Genomic DNA, 22,484 nt, shown 5'->3' with positions numbered 1-22,484 from the left:
AGCAGACATCTACAGACAGGATTATTTTACGAATGATTCAGTGAAAACTCCTTCCTGCTCCCGTAGACCGATGATGTTTTAACTGTGTTTTAACCAGGGTTTAACTGTGCTACTGCCCACTAGCATTCGCGACCAGTTTGGAAGCCCCTTTTAGCGTAGATTGGCGGTATATGCATATACTTTCAAGCTGTTCGGAGAATGCGAAAGTTTAACTCAAGGACCGTTTTCCACGAGGGGGATGAGGCGGTGCTAATTTAGGCGACCTTTCATATTTCCCGCCGCTGATACATATCTCGCGGACACGACATTTTCCCAACGCATGCGCTTTTACGCTTTTACGAGCGAATTGTGCGCTAAGCAACAGCAACTCAGCGCGCTCTTTGTAATCAGGATATGAGCTTCGTAAAAGTGTTCGGCTATCCGTAGGCTCGCCTGAAGCAACGGTTGTCCGGCAACGCTATGAAAAGGCGTCCGTGTGCATCAGCCACCTCACTCTTAAGACGGCGCCGTCCGACGCAATCTAGACGAAGTCGTCTTCCCGCGCTGCTGCCAGCCGGATTAGGCGGCGTAGCTCGTCCGCTGCGAGCCCTCCGGCATGCGGCGAGCAGTTCACGCTTGACTGATCACGGAACTGGCGTCCGAATGTTGCTGATGGAAGCACGCCTCCTCAATATTTTTTTTCTTCGTGTGTATGTGAGCATATCTGTATATGTGACAGGCCTCAATGCGCCCAAGTTTCCTTGCAGGAAGCCGATAAATAATCGAAAATGGGCGATTAGCGGCTCAGACGTGGTAAAGGGAGTTAACGCTATGATATTAAGGAAGTTCGTCCGGGCTTAATATAGGAAATAGGGGACGGAAAAAAAAAGGAATAATGAATGATTACCCTCTGAACGGTGCCAGAACAAACTCGTCCAGGCGTTGTACACACATTGCCAGAGTGAGCTTTGTCATAGTGCAAGTATTCGAACATGAAGTCAGACGAGCACAAACGATAAAAGGATAAATAATTGCAACTGAAGTTGATTGGCTCTGGGCGTCCTATGCGTGAGGCTTGTCGTCACGAGGTAATTACGATTCCTCGAAGCTAAAACGGGAACCGTGCACAAAAAGCGAAGCAATTGGTTGGGGATTTTCATTTTGGAAGGCGGAGTAGCCAGTTTCCACTGTGATCGATCGAGAGGGCGCACCGTTTAACTTTTCGTCGTGCAGCACTCTCGACCAGCTGTATATAAAGGCGTGCATTTTCCTCTTACAGTTTCCTCCCAGCCACCGCTGTTTAGGCTCATACGGCTGCCATGTTGTCACCAGTTTAGCCCGAAGTCTCGGGGCCGAATCCCGACAACGGTGACCGCATTTACATGGATGCGAATTGCGAAAATGGATGTCTACTGGGATTTAGATGCACGCTGAAGACCCCTGATTGTCGATATCCGTCTGGAGTCCTCCATTGTGGTGGGCTTCAGAGCTCACAGCGCTACTCTGGAAAGTAAAAATCCTTCATTGTATTGAACTTCTGCCTCAGAGATTGAGCTCACTTCTTTGAATGTTAAGAGCATGAAGTATTTGCTCGATATGCTGCTCCTTGCTCTATGTCTATTCTGTTCTGTACATTGTATACAGTACTTCTATTATGAAGTACTGTATTACAGGGCTTTTACAGTTCATACGCTGCCAGTGGGGTGGTTTCGTACGCCTCTGAGAGAGAGAGATTACAGCTGCTCCAATGCTATATTATCACCAGGAAGCGGGAAGCACAGCCGTATTCTCAGACGAGGCTCCGAACCCCCGAGCTCATGCTAGACAAAGACGACGCTCGGCCACGCGCTGGGAGCCAAGTTTCGGCCACCAGGTGGCGCCTGCAGAGTGTCAGCAGTGTGGCATTGCCCCCCTCCCTTCCAAGAGGCATCGGCTCGATGCCGCACGGGCGGGGAAATAAAAACAATTATAAAGGGAGGGCAGAAAGTTGACGGCGCGAGTGTCTCCGTGAAGAGCGGCTAACGGGAGTAATACGGCTTCATTCTCGCCACGTGGACTACTTCGGACGTCGGTTGTCGAGAGGACCGGACAGTTCCTTGAGGAAGCACCTCGTAGGTCACCGCGCTGAGGCGGCGTAACACCTGGTAGGGACCAAAGTAACGGCGAAGAAGCTTCTCAGAGCGCCCTCGCAAACGGATCGGGCTCCACACCCAGACTTGGTCACCGGGGGTGTAAATCACCTCCCTGCGGCGGAGGTTGTAACGCTTGACGTCGCGTTGTTGTTGGCGCCGGATTCGTTGTCGAGCCACATGGCTAATGGCTTCGGCTTCACGATCATCAATCTTTCGTTTTATGTCTGTGCGAATGTAAAACAAAAAGACAAGGGCGTATGAAAGTGGTACCTCACGTGCGGGTTTCTTATTCCGCACACTGCATGACAAAGAGTCCTGTGTGACTAACTGCAGAACTGATTTTTGCTTGTTTTCTCAGGTCCATGTATTGTTGCTATTACGGTGGTTGAATTTCACCGCATACAACACTTACGGTGCCAAAATTCTAGGGCAATCACGCATGCTAAACACTAGTCGATACGATCTCAAAAACAAAGTACAATAGAAGATGTTACTCTGCTGATAAAAGAATGCACATTAGGGTGCAGCTTCGTGGCGAATCTCACTGATGGTACCGCGACTAAACCAGTGAGTGGTAGACCACTGCCACGTTGCCAGCCATATTCCCGTGGTTGCAGGCAGCGCTCGCCCCTTCACTGTTTCTAGGTGGCGCGCAAGAGCTCACCTTGCCGCGAGGAACTGCCGTGTCATGTATTTTCTCACATCACACAGGACGCACACATTGGGTCCGAGACAGTATTGGTGAGCAGCACAGTGGGTCCACCACTGTACTCTCTATTTACCCGGTATCGACAGTTTTCCCATGACAGTACAGGCGACGTCATAATGAAACTCATCACTTACGGACAAAACTGCTATACCGAGGGAGCTTGTGAAGTTTAGCCGGTGGACTGGACTATTGTAAAGTGCTTGTTAATCGCCATATGTGCTTCCTTCCTTGTCCTTTATCTCCGTTTTTGCGCTAATTTTTTTACAATGTGCAACTCCAACTAGCCCGACAACACGCCCTTCTAGACTAAACTAATGCGCGAATGTCCCAACGCTAAATTACTGCCCAACTTTGCAGTACGCCTCCCCTCTCGTTCCCTCCCATCATAAATTGTCGATAACGTGAACGCCAAACAAGTTGGAACAGAGAACCTCGTTACATTTCTCACGCGACTCCTGCATCACTCGTGTCGCGAATTTCTCCAAACTTCGCTCAGGCAGGACACGGACACGCCCCATTTTAGAGCTGACAGTGATTGTGCGAGGGCTCTGACGTTCCTAAACTGCATTTCTGTTATGAGGGCCGTGGAACTTACAGGCAGGCGCCGGACTAATTTCGGCCTTATAGAACTCTTTAACCTGCACTCACATCGCAGAGCACAAGGGAAAGTTTGTGCTTCTTCTCCTTACTAATGCGGCCGCCGCGCCCGGGATTCGATCCCTCGACCACATCGCTCAGCTGCCCAACGCCCTTCTGCAGAGGTAGGCCGCGACGTGCAGGAGCGGATGGTCCACTGGACTCACCTGGAGCGTGACTTTGGGCGGCTCCGTCTCGCGCTCTCGCTCCAAGAGGAACCGCAACACCGGGTTGATGTACTCGAGACCCCGGAGACCGCGGGACTCCTTGGCACCCAGGAACCAGACGTAGTACGACTGCTTCTTCATGTCCCTGGCCCCCTTCCGGAACGCCATGGCAGCACCCCCTCTGCAGTCTTCACTGGGGAACGCGTCCGGCGGCAGTGCAAGCCACTCAGGACAGCATCGCCGCTGGGCTTGCGTCGCGTCGGCCACTGACGGCGTTGGCCCGCGCTAGGTTCCTGGAAGGCTCGCTCAGGTCGAAGACCTGGAAGCGCGACTCAACCTGCAATCAGAAGAGAGAGAACCGATTGTAGGCCGGCGCGTCGCCAACGCCGGAGGCGCCGATCACAAAGGTTTCGCTAAACGTTCTCGAGAGAACCCTTGCTCTCTCTTGCTCTGCGCTCCGCGGGGGTATACGCAGGCATTATAAACGCTCATGTGGAGCGCGTGCATATGGAAGGCGCGAAAGGTCGACAGGCCAGCGGGTCGATTCGCGGGTCGCGTTCTCTACAGCCGTCACTCCCTTGGAGGGAAGACGCTGGCGTCGCTCGACGTCAAAGAGTGACAGACAGATGGGCAGGCTGCACTCGGCTGACGCGCTAAGTCTCGTATAAACTGCGCGGAAAGTGATACATAGCCGGTTTCGATGGGAATAATGATGCGATACGAGGCACAACGCATGCGCTTCGAGAAAAATGTGGGTCAGGCTTCGCACCCTTCGGTTAAACGTCGTGGTGGTCATGTCTGGACGAAAAACAACGCGACCGAGAACATCTCCGGCAGACGACGCTGCACTGACGTCGCTGGAGTTCCGTCTGCGGGCAACATCCGTATAGCGCTTTGTTGCCGTCTTGCTATGCTTATACACCGCTTAGTTCTTTTATTTCGAGATTTTGAGGGGCACTCTGAGATAATCAACTTCTTTCTTTCCAGCGTTTCATTTTTCTTGCTCTCTTTTTTTTTCCCTCGCGCAATCCAAGCCGCGTTAGAAGATTCCCCACAACAGGAGTGCTATCAGCGGCAGCCCTTGGCGGCATCTCGTTCAGCTCGGCGTGGCATCAAGGCGAGGCGTTCCTGGTCGCCGACGCCAGACGTTCCAGAAACCCGAGCGTCGGTCCGGCCGCGCAGGCACCTGGAATCCGGCTCCCCGTTATCGCAGCGAAGGCCGGCGCGTTTCTTCTTGTTGCTTCGCCCTTTCCTTTTGTTGCCGGCTTCCCCCCGCCCAGCGGCAGGAAAAGCAGCCCTTCCGCCGAAGGTCCGCTTCGTTACGCTAGCCGCCTCTCTCGGACGGGTTCTCGGACGGCGCGCTAAGTCGAGCAGCGACGGAGACTGGGCGTGAGCGCGCCGCCGATCTGCTCGAATGCACACGCGCACGAACCCGTCCGCGGCCTCGCTGCCTCCGACGTCTTCCAAGAACGTGTATGCGCCCGCGAGGGCGTCTGTAAAACAGCACACACGCTCGACATCTGATGGCAAGTCATCGATGGTTTGGTTTGGTTTATGGGGTTTAACGTACCAACGGGACTCATGCTATGAGGGACGCCGTAGTGGAGGGCTCCGGAAATTTTGACCACCTGGGGTTCTTTAACGTCCACTGACATCGCACAGCCTCTAGAATTTCTCCTCCAAAGAAATTCAGCCGAGCACCATAATCACTGAGCCACCGCGGCGGCCTGAAAATCCTCGATGACCTGTGGTATGACAGCGATGCGGAGATTCGGATGCGCGTTAGCTCGACCATTCGAGGCAAACAGGTTCGATGCGCATTCAACTGAACAGGAAGAAAGTGCGCTTCGAGGATGCCACGTAGGATGCTATGCGCGCATGCGCTAAGACGCGTTTCACCACATTACGCAGGAGGAAGATTCCACCCAAATTATAAGCAAAGTAACGATGCTATAAGAGCGGCGCCTATGTTTAGTCTTAACTGATTTCTATCAGTTCACACTTATTTTCGCAGCACATAGGATGCTGATGGATGACAACGAGAAATCGAACGTGCTGGGAAAGAACACTTCGAGCTACTCCGTTCTACAAATTGAAAATAATTAGGCTCAGAATCACGAGCGAGAGAATGAGGCTACTTAGAGGCAGGGAGAGGGGAACTTTAATTTCGAGCGTTTTTTTTTCTCAGCGTTCAGAAATGCAGGAATTACTGTGATGTGATGCAACCCCCTCCCCCCCCCCCCCCCGTTCTCCCCTTTCCCCCGCCCTCGAACCACCCGCTACTGATTCATGCGCTAAAGGGAATGAAGCAGCTCGAAGCTTTCCCTTTCTCAATTTGTACCTGGCTGCTAAACTTGTTTGTTTCTGTTTTCAGCGCTTTATGTTTTGTGTTGTATATTTGCTGTTTTCTTTTATTAATCCCCCCTATGTAATGCCCGCATGGGCCTGTAGGGTATTCAAATAAATAAATAAATAAATAAATAGTCCCGTGGCTAGTACACACAGTGGTGCCCCCAAAAAATTTCCTCAAACCCGGAAACTAAGAGAAAAGATTAATTTTTTTGATAGCATATGCATGCAGCCACATGGTAAGTGCCTAAATCTCTGCACTTCCCTGAGCGACCATCGCAGTGCACACCAGTGAACGTCAAGGCCGCGCTTCCAGGTGGCGACCAGATTCAGCTTCTGCGTAGCTTTCCTAACACGTATACGCGCACTTGCGGGCACCGCCTCTGCGCACGTATAGTACAGGTATGTGTACCAGTCATATCCCCTGCAGTTTTCGATAGTCCCTCGAGTCTCGCCATCCCGTCCCTGCGTCCAGGCGTGCTCAGGCAACGCACATGTCGCGCGTTTCCAGTAGCGCACACACTGCTAGGCGTGGATAGCGTGCATGCAGATCGCGTAGCGCGAATGAAAGAGGATCCTTGTCACCCAAGGAAAAGAAAAAAAACCGGGGCGAGGTCGCCCCGCACCGTGTGTGGGAATCTTTCGAGTTATAGGGGAAAATAAACTAAATGAGAAGGCTAGTACAGCCCGCGTATGTCGGGCGCAGGTAGCGATTCGGCGTGTATGCGGCAAGCAGTACGACGGCCCACACATTTTTCCACACGCAACAGACTGCTGTATAGGTATATACATTACCGAGCTCGCACGTCGCGGCCGCCAAGAGAATCGCGATGCGTCCGCGTCCCTCTCGCCCGATGCATTATGCATTTCTGTCTTTCCCCTTCGACGATCGTGAGATTTTTCTCGCATCGGATTAAAGGAACCGGCGCTCGCCGGACATGGCTGCACGGAGGAATGCCAGCTTGTTGGCCGACAGAGAACATCCTTTTCTTCTTTCTTTTCTCGCCTTTCTTTTTGTGGAGGAGGTTCTCGTCTTCGTTCGTTTCTACTTTAGCGAGCAGTTTTAATACATGTAAGGGGCTGCCCCCTTGTAGGGTAATAAATGAACGAGGTACGCGAGGACGGCTGTAAGCAAGAAACTTCCAATAAGAGCGTGAGCGATATTCGTTCGTTTCCTTCAACGAACGCCCGCACAGACTTACGCACACAAATGCACTATGCACGCTCTCTTCTTCTAATTCACACTGCATCCCCACCCCCTCCCCGCTTAGGATCTTCAGCGTTCGCTTTCGCGGGAACAAGTCACGACGAAATTTTCCGTGAGCGCGGACAGCCACCACATTAAGAGAAGCGGCAGCCCAAACACCTCTTCTCTTTCATTTCTCACGCGCTGCGCTTTCCCTCATGCCTTGGTGCTAAAATACCGGCTTCGTATACCGGCTTTCCCATACCCACACACAGCTCTCTTACGGAATCCGTGTTTTCCTTGTTTACTGCCACAAATCTGCTCCTCCGACTTTCACTTCCAGTTGTCTTAGCCTCGCATCTTCACATTCCGATTGCGTAACATCAACGTGGGCCCCAAAAAGAAAACTTGTTGCAAGGGACGCTTGCCGACAGTGCATGTATACGAAGGTGCAAATGGGCTGGAAATGCTGGTTGTTCTTTGCTCCCGAAATGACGCTCGCCGCCAGATCGGCAATAAACGTTGCCGCTTTTTTTTTCTTTTTTTTTTTTAACGTGATAGCGTTAAGGACGCCGCGTCGCAGAAAAGCCGACGGGGGTCGTAGTTGTCGGCGTCGTTGGCCGCTAGCGAAAAATCGCGGTGGAGTGAAAAGAGTTAACGAGATTGAGAAATAGGTCGAAGAATGATTTATCATTTAAGGGGCTTAACGTCCCAAGCGACTCAGGCTATGAGGGACGCCGTAGTGAAGGGCTCCGGAAATTTCGACCACGTGGGGTTCTTTAACGTGCACTGACATCGCACAGTACACGGGCCTCGAGCATTTCGCTTCCATCGAAATTCGACCCTGGAGGAGGTCCAAGAATGCTCGAATTGACGCCAACTTTCTCGAAGAGATTCCTGTAACCAAATGAAAGTCATTGAGCTTAAAAGAAAGCTGGGTTCGTTTTGGCGGAGGTGGGAATAGGAACCAGGACGTTAGAGTTGAAAGACGGCCACGCTACCCATAGGCACGTTGGTTTCAGCTGAATAAAGGTACACGCGTTCTGAATGCGTTGTTGTGTTTGGCTTAGTTAAGTGTCTTAGTGACATGCACTCATGTGCACATGAGTAATTGTTATTATGCTAATTAGGAATCATGTAACTCAGTAGGCGATGCGAACGGGACCCGATAATACTATAGGGTTCTACTCTTAAAAGCAAAACATCAGCTTTGCTGTTTTTTGCTGTCTAGCTTTGCCCCCCCCCCTCTATCTCATATCGTTCACAGTCACTTGTTCCCTGATGCATGACACCGCACACGACCGAGACCTCGTGTCCAACAAAGTATGCCCACTTTTATACCTGAACACAACGGAACAACAAAACAGGCCCGAGGTGAATGTTACAAGCTGTTGAACGTTTCAGAATAGGCTGTATAAAGCAGTAACAAGACCTTCGCCTGCATCATATTTTTACCAAATGCAGGAAGGGAAGCCCCTAGCGACGTCGTCGGCGCTCACGTGGCCTTTTTTTCGCGTTACGTCAGATGGATGGCATGGCATTTTTAGTGTTCCCCAATCCATGCCGTACATTAGCTAACATAACGTGACCTAGCCTAACCAGACAGACGGCCTGTATTGCACAAAATACCGCCCAAAACTGTCTTTAACGACGACACGGATGATGCCATCAGGCTCGCCGACAGCGCGGTAAATGCAAATGCAGACGAGCGTGAAACACAGTGAACGAAGTGTAGAGACTTCGAGCTCTTGCTTTTGGAAATTAATTAATTAATTAATTGCTTTAGGCGCGGGCAGAGACGAACAGAAGGAAGGTAAAGAAAATCGGCTTGGGGATCCCTAGACATGATATCCCTTTTGATCATGCCTGAGCTCTGTACTGGGTTCTTCCAGGGCGCTTGAAGGGATTCAAACGTCCTGAAAGTATTTTGTGGCAAATGCCACTCCGCCGCGCTTCCGACCTCCGCCCCCCCCCCCCCCCCCCCCCCCCGCCCCCCGCAATCTGCCTCGGAGGCCAAGCGGCTAAAGCGTTCGGCTCCGGGTCGCAGGACCCAAGCCCGGCCGCGGCGACCGTATTTCAGTGGGGACCAAATGCAAAACTCGATGCGTGCGTGATGTGCAATGTGGTCCCTCATCCTGACCCGACGGTGCGGTTCGGGTGTCCTCTTCGGGCGCCTCCCGAAGCCAGACGCCTCGCCACCCGTCACTCATTGACCAGTGCACACACATCCTCCGCAAAGCTCAAGCGCGCTAAGTGCACTCACGGGTAGTGCGCATCAACCTCAAGAGTGCAGTTCACACTATGCGGTGCTGAACGGGAAAGCAGAGTGCGCTTGCAGATAGAAAGACGGTGGCTGGATATTAAAAAAAAAATGCCTATCTGTAAGCGTAACCTTTAGAATTATGCTCATTTAGAGTCATGGACTGCAATAAAAATGAACATAATATTCGGCCGCGACCGCATTAAATTTGTTCTATGGTAGTGGCATAGCAAGTCAGGTTCCTTGCACATCCAGAATCCAGGTAATAACATGGCGGACCACAGCACGTTTTAGTTATGTGTTGTGTTGCTGATAGCTGTCAGAAAGCCACTTCACAAATAAAAAAAGATATATGCTAGGGGTGAAATCAACCTGTATGTGCATTTTATCATACATTACATTTCTCGGCCCTCAGAGTGAGTTCTGTGAACGCAGTCCGTCCTGAGTATGCACCTCGGCGAGTGCATTTCTGTCACGCCTTTTCGCTGTGATGGAGTGCACTTTTAGCATGTGATACAAGTCGTAAATGCACTTTATTCCGCGCTTGACAAGGGTAGTACATTAAGGTCACCCAGCGTATGCTTTGCAACTTCGGATAGCGTGATACAGTTCACTGTCCAAACTGTGTACTGCGATCAGGGAAGGTACGTACAGATGACAATCTGTACACATGTAATGCTACCCAATTATCTCCCCCTATTTCCTTTACCCATTCTCCTGGAGCGCTTGGCTTGTTCGCACTGCGTTTCACGCGGGCCTCCAATAAAGGTTTTCCTCCTCGCCCTCACTACCCAGGAGACAGAAATCGCGGCTGCCCGAGGGCACTTTCGTCTGCTCGTTTGGCTACGAGTAGTTTTGGTCTCGCTGTATGCGCAGCAAAATCGCTTATTTTTCTTTTCCTATCCAGTTCGTTACGTTTTATCGCGAGCTACTCCTTACCATCACCAGAGCCAGCGCGCTTAAGAGCTTGCTCCCCTACCTGTTCCCAGCGAGGCCGTGCATTGGAATCGATTGGCGATCCTGCGCCGCTTCGCACGCGAGCAGACGGCAAGAGAAAGAAAAATAGAAATCGGTAGAAAACCATGGTAGCGCATCGGCGGTGTGCTGGCCGGCAATTATAAGCGATCGGGGACGCAGGCACGCAAACGAGAAGAGGACTGCAGCGGCCTCGTTGAGCGAAGCGCAGGAAACACGTATACTTGAAGCAAAAAGAAAACCGAAGAGGACAGCAAGCTGGGGATTGAGTAGGGCCTCTAATGACTTGCGAAAAGAAACGGGAAAGAGATTAGCTCATTGTTCCGCTCATGGGAAAAACTTAATAATACTGGCAATCTTTATTTTTCGACTCTAGCTTGGCTTTGAAAGCAGAGCTTGAAACATTGCCCAAAGGGTTAGGTTTTTGTCGGGTCCATTCTAGATTCGTGAGCGCAAAGGGTAAGAGGTACAACTTCCGAAGTAAACTGCGTCCGTGCCGTTGTTGCATAAACTAAAACCTGCAGCGTTTACCTCCTGTTTAAGACGATCGGACCCAATGAACGCGAGCCATCACGGCGAAAGGCTTCGCTTACCTATACCGTACGCCCAATTCTGCTCCACTAACCTGATGGGCGCGTGGTGTTCGCATCTTCATTTTTACTTTTCATAACCAGCTGGCTGAAAGATCCTTCAGGCAGTTAGACGTCGCCTCTAAAAGTCAGGGGGGACAAGAAAAACAGAGCAGTGCAAATACAGCACACGGAAACAATGGTAGAAGCAGGATACACCATATGGTTACTTTAGATTGCGTAAGATTCATGAGACACGCTTGGTTGCTTATGTGCTGGTCGGTACTCCGCGCAGTGGCAAGAACGATACAAAAACTCCGACGCCAAACAGGGTCGATACTTGCACGAGGCCGTAATCATTAAAACTAAGTAATGACAAAAACAGAGCAGTGAAGGGAAGCCAGTTGACCTGCTTTCAGCGAAAAACGGTCCAGAACTGCCGCAGAACCATTCGTCGGAACCATTATAAATTAACGTAAACATTTCATCTGTTTTTCTCTCGTGAGGCTAGCAGCACGAAACTGTCATTTACACCGAACACGCCGCGCGTAAGTGCCGAGGCTGCCATTGGCAATGCACCAGCCGACGCGAGCGGTGGACGGGGCCTTTGGAGGAAGCCTGCTCGAGTGTTCTCATTCCGGACTGCAATGGAAATCAAGGCGCTCGTTCATTAACGCACAGCGACCTGTAAAGTCGCATGCAAATGAACCTGCACGCGCTACAGTGCGCGCAACGCTGCAGCGGCGGCAGCAGAAGCAGCAGACGGTCGAATTAGCGCACGGAGGAAGCATTAGTTAGAAAACCAGTCGGCGGGTTTTTTGGCTCCACTGCGCGCGCAGTCACCACGACGGGTCGTCCTCGCGATGTGTGCACAGAACAGGCGCGAACCGCCGCGAGACGCGGGCGGCAGAGCGTGTCGGCTGTCCGGCACGGTTACCTCGGACCGGCTCGGCTACTCGGCACCGACGGGTAGCCACGTAGCCGAGAAGCAAGGAGCGCTGCTCGAGCCGCGTCTCCTATTTCGGGAAGCAGTGTTTCGGGGCTTTTAGCGCTGCTAGTCGTGCCACACTGCGGAAACGTGCGTTTGGTCCTTTTATTATACTATACCACAATTTTTTAACCCTGGACTTGGGGTCCAGCTCATTACGCCTTTACTACCAAATAAATTTTTCTTCTCCTTCACCTCTGACCTGGAGCCGTGCGATCATCTACATTCCGTGACTGGTATTCGCTTGTATGTACGTGTGGCTGCGTGCGAGCGATTAAAAAAAGATCCCACAAGCGCCGTGGGAGATGGAGAGAGTCTGTCCGGACGGCTCCGGAGCTGTGCCTTACTGCGGTGGCTGCGTGCCATGGCTACCAGGAAAACAAGGAAACGGAAGGCGCAGTTGGCAGGAAGTCTTGTCTTAGATTGAAGGCAATAAAATTGCTCACCGGGTCCCCCCTCCCGCAGTTTTATTTATTTTAACTCGTCGAGGTCCCCTCCATAAGCTATATACTTGTACCGCAACGCCTTGTATAGACACCCCGTTGCATAGCCGTCCGATGAGTTTTTAACGTGCTCTCGCTCCGCCGTGCAACGCAGTTGTGGCCTAGCGGTTTGAGCTCGCTTTCGTTAGGTGCAGGGTTCGATCCCCAGTGCCGCCCGGTACCCACCAGCAATGCAATCGGTACATGCTTCCCCATGCCTGCTGCTCGGCTAGCCTGGGGTTAAATGCTTGGAAAATGCATGGCCTTTGTCTCCATAGAGTTTCTCAAACGACATGCCGGGACGACGAGGCTTCGTATTTGGCTTGGCAATTGCTGGGCCGAAAACGTGGATTCTGCCTCGGAATCAATAGCTTCGGCGCCATTCTGTTCTCTGTTCGCAGATTAAGTTGTTTTATTAATGCGTTTTTCACTTCTTCGATCAATTTAACGCAAGTGAAAGTTTGATTTCAGGCTGGTAAAGAAAATTTCGCAGCATTTCTTCGAGGCTTGACTCGAGAAGAGTCGTATGGTTACGGATGCATCCACGTGCATCCACGTTTTATGCCCAACAATAACCATAACAAATACGAAACCATGTCTTCCCGGCATGCCCTTTATAGATGAAGTGCGGCCCCGTTACCTTTCCCTCTATGTATGTATATGAGAAATTCTGTTTGACCCCAGCTTGTATAAAGGAAAAAATTCCTTGTGCCATGGAGCTCTTCCTCAAAAGCTGCCTTTTGCACCATTAAAATTCATCATCGTCATCATCCTGTACGGCCGTCAAGACGAACTCTTCCACGTATGTGCTGCATGATTCCTTGTGAGGCGAATCACTGGGCCTGCGCTGTTATACTCGATAGCTGCTCGAGAGAAGATGCCTCCTTATCGGTTGCTCTGCGGACAGTTAATTACTTGTTCACAAAAGCTGCAGCAATGACGTAATGCACTCGGAGCAACATGTTGTAATACTTATTCTTCCCGGTTAAGTTATAAGTACTGTGCATACAGGTTAATGTGCGGGAAGCTTCTCGGTTCTCTGCCCTGTCAAAAAGACATTTGGTTTAACAAATCGTGTGCGCTGTCGTAAGCGGCGCTCTGAGAGAGCGCTTCCGTCTCAAAGCGAACTGGGTTGCCTCCCATAAGGGAGCCATCCATAGAGCTGATTTACGTGTCTCTCAGTTCAGACAGAGGCACCCGGAGAGCCTTTGTAACACCTATAGAAGGAAGGTCGCCCACTGCTGTTGAAATATGCTACTCCTCGCGCATAATTATCGGCATTAAACGCACCTGAGGTGTGGAAACAAACCTACCTATAAACTTGGCTGACGACCAACATGATTGTTTACCAACTCCACTCGCACAAAATCCACGAAACCTTATCATGTATCGTCTACAGCGAATATCCGGCACAACGTGGGGTGTGTCGAGACAGCCCTTCACAATTTAAGGGACACTGCGAAGAAATGCAAGTTCGCCAGTACCGATTACCGCGTTGCAGTGACAAAAAAAAAAACTACTTACACTGAAATCGTAGCTTTTATAGCCAAGAAAAGGCTAAAAAAAGAAAGAACTACATGTATCACCACCATCGGTAGCTCTCCCAAGCAAACTCCGCGTCTTAAAAGCTCAGTAACACAGCTTCCTTTTCTAGAAGCGGCTCCCTAAGGCCAGATCACAGCGCGACCACTTCCTGCCAGAGATCACAGCATGTCTCAGTAGTTGTCTCGTCATCAACGTCTCACGCTTGAATACAGGGGCTGCATAAAATTATTCCATTTTCAGTTAGAAATGTCTCAGTACACTATTTTCTCCCCGAACCAGCTCCAAAAAAAATCTCCGCCGAATTTTACTGAGGAAATGAACTGGATCGCGTTGCCTTCTTTGACCGCATAAACCCAATCACGTTCTCATTCCGGCGCGTGAGCGTCGCCGTAACGAAAACAACGACCTCTTTCGAAAGCCTACGCATCGGCGAAAGATAAGCCCACGCGACTGGAACATCCGACGGACCTCCGCAAAGTCGTTCCTGGAACAGCGGCGTATATTTTCGACATCGGCGCGAATCTGCCGAGCAACAGAGGTGGAAAGAGTTAGGATTCCGGGTCGCGTCCAGCGCGATCCGACAAACAAGCTTTCGACACACTTATTCCCCACGCGTTGCTAAGGGATCCCGCCTGCGCCGAGCAGAAGCTGCGTAGGAACGGCTGCCACGTAATCCGGACCCGCGCGCATCGGATTCGAGAACCAGAACGCGGTGTTCCCGTCTACGCATCCGCGAGCACCGTCTAATTCCCGTCGTCCCCGACGGTGGGAGCGCCCAACGCGCCCAAATGCTGATAAACAACCAACGCGTCTGAGGTACTCCGCGAGATTAAGAGCACGACCAGCAAACAGCTCGGCCGGAAACGGGGTCACCGAGGGGACAAATATATTACGGATCTCGTACGGAAGGGGTCCTCGGTGTCTCTTCTCCCGGGCGCACCACTTTGAGAAAGAAAAGCAGAGATCGAGAACGCAAAAAAAATAATAATAAACGAGACGGGAAGGGGGGGGGGGGGGGGGGGGGGGTGCGCGACCGGCCTACAAAACCCTCCAAGTGTGGGAAGGCTTGAGCGTTAATCTCGGCAAGTGCCCGAGAAACCAGAGTAGAGGGCACCGGTTTCGAAGACGTCGCATAAACTATAAAAGCGCGCATGGAGCGTATCGGCGGCTTCCGGAAGAGGTGTGAGATCGACCGCGATTTGTACGGACGTAACGCTGTAAGAAGAAGCGGGGCACAGGTGCCAAGACGGCGAACACGATACCCGTCAAGATATGCATATGCGTGCCCGGTAGCACTTTCCCATGGAGAACCCCGCACTTCGTTGCGTGAACCCGGATGTGTGTATACTCCTCAGGCCGGCCTCACCCGTTGGTATTATTATACGGCACGACAGCGAGAACGCAGGGAAAGCCAGCGGGTGTATCCGACGGGTGCAAAGCGCGTTACACTTAGCGTTACGCTTATCGCCTAAACGTGATGTTCGCTTTACGATCATTCGCAGTGCGGAAGAAGAGTAGACGGTAGCGGCGGACGGTGCGGAAGTGTGCCACAGGTTAGGGCTACCACAGGAAAAAAAAAAAAGAATCGCCGAGGACGCCTATCAGAAACTATCACCACACTTTTAGATGAGAAGCGATTAAATACAAGCAAAACAAAAAAAAAGTAGCAGGATTTGCACCCGTTGTGCTTAGGAATGCCAGTTCACTGATAGCACGCAGTGAGACTGCATGGCATTCTGATGACTAAACATCAGCGGTCATGCCTTCCTCAACTATATGAACTCGGATTACTGAACAGCACGGGTTCACAATCTTCCAGGAATTTTTTTTTTGTGTGTGTGCATGTGCGCGTGCGTGCGGCGTGTCTGTGGTGATTTTTAGAAAGTTTTCACTGAAGTGGCAGCACGACAGAGCGCTACACGTCTCTAGTTCGACAGAGCTTATTCCCACCGCGGACTGCCATCATGAAGCAAGCAGCTACTGATTTCGCTTGCGGCGCGAATTTTGCTGAAGTGCAGTCCGTTTAACCGTTATTTTCAGTGACTCCGACGCCTATCCACTGAATAGCATCAAAAACGTGGCGATGGAATTGGAGGCACTGATGGCGATCGCCATAATCGGTCTCCGTCAACAGATTCGGCTACCGAGCGTCACTGCGCGGATTTGTACAGGGTTCAGATCTGTAGGGTGCTAATTGCGAGGTCATATTGCGTTGACTTGAGCACGTGCTGCTGTCATGACAGGTATGTCCTTCAAGCGCCACATGAAGATTCCTTTAGGTGTATGTGCTTAGTGCAACCAACATGCCGTGGTGATGAGGACTAACTGCTGTCGGAGTCTTAGGCCGCCATGAAAACTGACTTGAAGGAAAGGGAAGGTGCTGTAAGAACTGGCTCATTTCTCGGTGGACACTCAAACCGCGCCGTGGGGGAAGGGATGAAGGAGGCAGTGAAAGAAGAAAGAGAAAAATTGGCACCATAGTCGAGGGCTCCGGATAAAATCCCCCCCCCCCCCCCCCCCGGAGTTCCTTTAACGCGCACTTCGGCTTAATTGAAACTGCTCTGGACAGAAACCTGAACTGTGACGTTGTGAAAGGAGTGAAGAGGGAAGAGAAAATTGTTTAATACCACCGTCGGTGTGAAATATGAGCAGGGAGCCCAGGAAAAGAGGCGACGTGTAGCCCTGCGCATAAAGGCGACGTAGACCGTTTCCCGTCTCTAAAGCTGTAATGCCATAACCGCAGTGGTTCCGAGGCATGGCTATTTCAGTGACCAGAACCCGGATATAACCTCGCTCATGCTCCTCACGCAACTGGCAGCAACGCACTTTTGGCGCGACGCATCCCTGACCACTTTCGGGTCCTGCAGCCGGTCGCCTGCATAACCAGTCGTGCGAGATGGAAGCTCTCTTAGCGGCGCGCATTCGAAAATACCAAAGGCACAGCGCGCTAGCTGTCGGGTTTTGTCGAGGGCAGAAATACACCACCCATACGCACCGAGGCACACTGAAAGTGGCCGCGTAACGCGGCAAAATATAGCGGCATCCATTTCACTACGAGCGACGCGCTCTTCCGGTTCATAATGTGACCGAGTTTATTATTGTCGCTAGTGCGGGACCCATAGTGAAGCCTCGCATCCTCTCGCCCGTCCGCTGTCTCTCCTCTGTCCCGTGGCTTCGAGGCCGGCGGTTCCGTCGTAAACGAAGCTATCCGCTGCGCTCTCTGAGGGAAGCTCGGCGAAATGAATCATTCATGAAGACAACTGCGCCGCGAAAGAAAAAAAAAAGAACTAATGCGGCGCCTTTTCCTTTTTTCCAGCGTGGAGCTCGGCAAGTAGAAGAGGAATTCTCAATTCCGTCCTCTCACCGGGTCGACTTTCTTCGTGCGCGTACGAGAGCAGGTGACCCCTTGTTGATGAGTTGCGTCCGCCTATGAACGTTGGAGTCGCAGGCGACATTCCGGCGTTAACGCGAACGCATGTTGCAGCCCTTCGAAGCCGACGGGTCGGGTCATGCGCAGAAGCGCTTCCGAGCGATCCGTCTCCTGAATCTGCCGCGGCTGCCCAGTCGGGCCTGAAGTTGCCCCTCGCTTTAATACCTGCTGGTGATGATAGTGGACGCAGCCATTACTCAGTCGAAACGAGCCACTTTCACCTTTTCGGGCGCGCAGATTTGCTGCGTAGACTTGATGCGCGTACGCAAAACTTCAACTTACTACTCGATAATGAATTCAACGCGTGGCGAACATCCAGTGCGGCCTCATGGCCAAGAGAACCTGAATACTATGCAACAGAATGACGTAGGCTGACCCACTGTGACCGTCGGCGATGGGTGTCAAGGCACCGTGATCGAAAGAATGCTCACCAGTCAGATATCACTCGCGATGATTTACAGACCTGATAGTCTGCAACATACTGAATTAAAGAAAAAGTCAGTGCAAGTATGAAAGTTTCAGCCACAGTTTCAGCCACAGCCAGTCTCTAGCACGAATTTCCACCCGCACCCTTGCAATGAGTAGCTCATTTTTCCCTCATGCAATAGTCTTTTGGAATTCCTTACCCGAAAACATAGCCGAATGCACAGACAGAAAAAAATTCCGTAATAAGCTAAAACTTCAGCCATCCTGAATACTGTCCTCTTTGCACTCTTTTGTTACTTAGATTAGTTGCATTTCTGCGCCTTAGTGTAATTTTGTTTCTCTTGCGCTTGCTTGTTTGCTGTTATTTGACTTAGATGTATGTCTGCATCTTTACTGTATTTTTTTTGCTTTTGTTTTTGCTTGCCTTCGTTGTATTTTGCTCTTCACATTTTTCCACGTTCAAGATTTTGTACATCATGTTAATTCGCCTCCCCCTTATGTAATGCCCACGGGCCCTTAAGGAGAAAATAAATGAAATGAAATGAAATACAGTGCGACGTCACTGCGTAAAATGGTCGAAATATGGAGACTATGGTTTGTTTGCTCAAACCGTCAAGACACGGTACTGACACGACTCTTAACACGATTGTGATTGTGTGAGAGCCATCAACGTCATCTTCGTTTCGGGGTCACTAAATTTCATAAATGCGAATACCATGCGAGTGGCCTTCCCTAAGGGAAGAGTGAAAGTGAAGCAAGACAGTACTTATGAATTAAAATCCACCAGATCGTAGCCATGCGAGGGTAAAAAGAAAGCTACAAACATCTCTTTCATATCTTCGCACTTCAAGAAGACTTCAACGCTGAGCAGTTTTCCTTTGTGGCCACAAGCCTACGCCAAGGCTGACAAGAAATGGTAATTGCTCCTTTGTTTCCCCCCAAGCTTAGTGCGCGAGGTCAAGTAAATCTGACGAAACTCTGCACCCTGTCTGCACTGCCCTATGCCCGATCGAACCACTCCAAGGCTGGCTTCATCGAATAGACTGGTAAGACCAGTTTTCTCAAAGGAGCGTTAAGACTTGGTGACATCCGTCTACGCATTAAACTCCGTATCGGATGATCCACGTAATGTTAGCTTCAATCGCCTGGGGAAAGCTAAGTGAGAATAGCCGAACCTCAGGATTTCCGCCTTAGGCTGTTTGTCTCACCGTGCTTGTAGGTGGCCAAGTATTTCTTGTAGCCTCGAGGGAACATACTCACACACGACGGTGGCAGTGGCGTTAAGTTACAGGTGGGATTGCCCTCACACTGAACACACCGGTAGTTGCTACGCTCGTGTTTCATAGTCGAAACAAAATAAAACTCCTACCAGTGGACTAGAAGGCCAATGTACTTCAAAAATTTCGGAAGTAGAGCCTTACTACCATGCGCCCCTTAGTTCGTGGACCTTCCGGGAACACCACGACTCCAACTTGCCTCTACACTGGGTCACAATTAGACCTGGTTGGTTGGTTTGGTTTACTGGTTTTTTAACGTCCCAATGCGACTCAGGCTCTATGAGGGACGCCGTATTGAAGGGCTCCCGAAGTTTGGACCACCTGGGGTTCGTTAACGTGCACTGACATCGCACAGTAGACGTGCTTCAAACATAACCTATCATTCAGAGGAGAGACAGCGATCAGTTGGCACAAGAGGGAAGTTCCACGCAGTTGTCGCGATGCGGGACAATGCGCTCACTGCCGTGGTTATACACAGCAGCCGAAACGTGCGCACACACCCGTTCAGCTTGAGTGGCGCTACAGCGATCCAGCAATGCCACCCGTCTATTACAAATGTACATCGATAATGGCGGCCTCCTTCCACCTCGTGACAGCCACACGGCGTGACACAGCCGCAACAGCGCTCTCAAGCTTGATCTCTTCGCGCCCCTTCCTTACGCCGGCGGAGCCTATTTTCTTTTTTCATTCTTCGCTCGCTCTTTGTCCCCTTCCCAACCCCTTCATTCGGGCCGTAGATGTCGAAGAGAAACAAGAGCCGAGAAAATGGGCAGAAAAGGGGAAGGAAGAACGGAATACGGAACCGCACGGTGGCAGTGCACCAAGAAGAAAATAAAAGCGGGGTCTGAGGGGGGCTTTCTTTTCTCTGGCTCGGCTTCTTCCTCCCGGCAGTGCTTCCATTGTTTGGTCCCCTTCTTCCGGCTCCTGCGGTCGTGTGCCCACCCGCGTGTGTGTGTGTGAATGTGTGTGCGCACTACATCTGGAGGAGCCACGAGCCGGAGGCAGTTGTTACGCAAGCCGCGTGCTGCAGCCCACGCGCCTTTGGAGCTATTTGCGGAGTCGTGTGCGTGCGTTAGTGAGAGAGCCTGTTTCGCGCCTGCCCACGCGTCGAGCTTTTCCGGCTATTGTGCGCGCCCGTGTCACCGTCGCGTCGATGCTGTGCAGTGGTGGGAAGGTGCGCAGAGCCGTGAGTGTTAATGCGGCGTCACAGGCGACGTCTGTCACCTCACCCTACACCCTAAACTCGAATACGCCTATATGGCAGTAAAAAGAGAATAAGCTGTTCTCTAGCGAACTCGCTTTTAAAAGCGGAGTGGGCCAGAAGATGCCTTACTAGCTTTTTACTCCGTTCTGTATACAGTGTACTGGATTAAAACATTAGACCAACATCGCTGTCATTCGCGCCGTCAAACAACTCCTAACTATTCGGCCTGTTCCTGCCATCTGCCAGTCGTTGTGGTTAGCTCAGTTGGTACTGCGGCTGCTCCGGATGACGATGGTCCATGGGATCGCTCCCCACACCAGGTCGAATTTTCTTCAACTAATAGTTTCTATACAAGCTGTATATCTTAGCTCTCCTTTGTAGCCGCACGGCTGCGCTTGACTGCATGCTGATGAGTAATTACTCCCTTAATAGAAACATATGTCACCTTGGGGGATTCCCCTAAAGACGTTGGACTAAATGGGAGATATCTGTTGCCCAAATGAGCTGTCTGACGGCGCATTTCAACCTCAAATTACCATGCCCATTCGGGAAGCTGAAAAATTAATCCATTGTACAGGTGCCGTCAAAAGTAAACGGAAGGAAATATTAACGAAAAAATTCAATCATTGCCCGCTCAATTCATGCATCCTTGAATACACACGTGCAGACTTATTGCGATTGTGTGAGTTGCACTGTGCACCAACAAACATGGACCATTATGCTTTAGATTTAATGAAATTGAAATTTTTTAACAAAGTCTCCTTCCATTTACTTTTGACGGCGACTGTACATAAAAAAAGAGGGTGGCAGGAAAGGGAGGCTGACCAGAAGCAGGTACAGGCTTGATAGCCTGCACTGGGTGAAAGGGATGGGAGGACATAAAGGGGAAGAGGAAAAGGCAACTGTCTTAAAAATGAAGTAAAGAAATTAATTGAGGACACTGCACATATTATAATCATATGCTAGAGCGCAGGGGCGGCACCCTTAGGAAAGGGAACAGAGTCTGGCATGTTTTCGGAGCCGATCATCACTACAGCTCAGTCCGAGAATCTTCGTCCCCATCAGTGGGTGAGGATCAAGACAGTTCACTACACGTCATAGCAATTATCTGTCACTGCTAAATGCACGCATGCATAGAAAACATGCTCTAGCATCTCGTGACACCTGCAGCTAGCGCAGGCATGACTAACAGCCAAGGCGATAAGAAAAGAGTACTGTTTCGTGAACTTTACGCCAAGCCACAAGGCAACGTAACATCGTTACTTCTGTCTACCGGGAACAGGGTTGAAGTCGGAGCTGTAAGTCAGAGTCCAGGAAATGTAGACGTGAGTTCTAAAACTGGCTCGGATTTCTTTAGACGAGCGTGGTCTCCCGCAAAAGCTTTCGAAACCTACCTACCCGCTGCGTCAACTCTCGAAACTATAGCACTGATACGCAAACGCCGTCGTTGTGGGCAGGTCGAGCAGCCTAGTGTCCCGTGCGGTGATTTGCGATTCAGTAGTACGTATTAGTAGGTGTCGACAGATTACGTGATGTCTCGGATTTCCTTAAGGAGGGGACCAGAGGACGATTTTATTTTTTCCAGGGGATCCGCCGCGAAGACCAGATTGTATACCATGGAGGGCCGCTTTTGCGTCGGAGAAAATAGATCGCTTGTGATGCATTTCTGGGTTAATGAACACAATGGTGGCACGACGAGCAGCAAGTTCGGCCCCCGTCGAAGGAGTCTGCTGGGATGTTTTTACCCTGATTACGGCTTACGTTACGAAGATGACCGCAAGACCCAAAGAACTTGCGGAGTTCACTGAGCCTTCTGTGTTCATGGTTGTCATGAGGGCCTTGTATAGTGACCTGTTTCATGACAACGATAGATTTGCTTTCTTCTCTACCCCGGGTATAGAAAGAAGCACATGAGGTTGATGCAAGCTCCGCAGTGAAGAGGATGGTGTTGAGCCGGGTGCAAACTGTGATTGCAGAGAGGTGCGATGAGCATCAATGATTTTTGCAAACGAGATACGTAGCTTGGCAAGATGATGACAGAGAATCCGAGTAAGGTCCTAGTAAGCATTTTGTATTGACCGCGCACTGTTGTGACTGCCGTGGCCCGCCCACAAGCGCTTGCGCTTCTACGGGCACACGCTATATATATATATATATATATATATATATA

The 22,484-nt window shown here is 50.8% G+C and overlaps 1 protein-coding gene across 2 annotated transcripts in view; it reads right to left on the bottom strand.

The window, feature by feature from the left end:
• The window catches only part of LOC149361677 (uncharacterized), a 122,320-nt gene that overhangs the window by 3,373 nt on the left and 96,463 nt on the right, over positions 1 to 22,484 (bottom strand). For both annotated transcript variants that reach the window (XM_089572758.1, XM_089572759.1), the window contains one exon: positions 3,624 to 3,960. In XM_089572758.1, the coding sequence (XP_089428884.1) occupies positions 3,624 to 3,791 (168 nt within the window). In that variant the 5' untranslated portion in view covers positions 3,792 to 3,960. The remainder of the gene's footprint in view (positions 1 to 3,623; positions 3,961 to 22,484) is intronic.

This window comes from Amblyomma mixtum, chromosome 2, assembly GCF_055824585.1.
Source record: "Amblyomma mixtum isolate Tamu chromosome 2, ASM5582458v1, whole genome shotgun sequence".
Lineage (NCBI taxonomy): Eukaryota > Metazoa > Arthropoda > Arachnida > Ixodida > Ixodidae > Amblyomma > Amblyomma mixtum.
The sequence above is the reverse complement of the archived record's forward strand: the minus strand, read 5'-3'. Positions and strand labels throughout refer to the sequence as shown.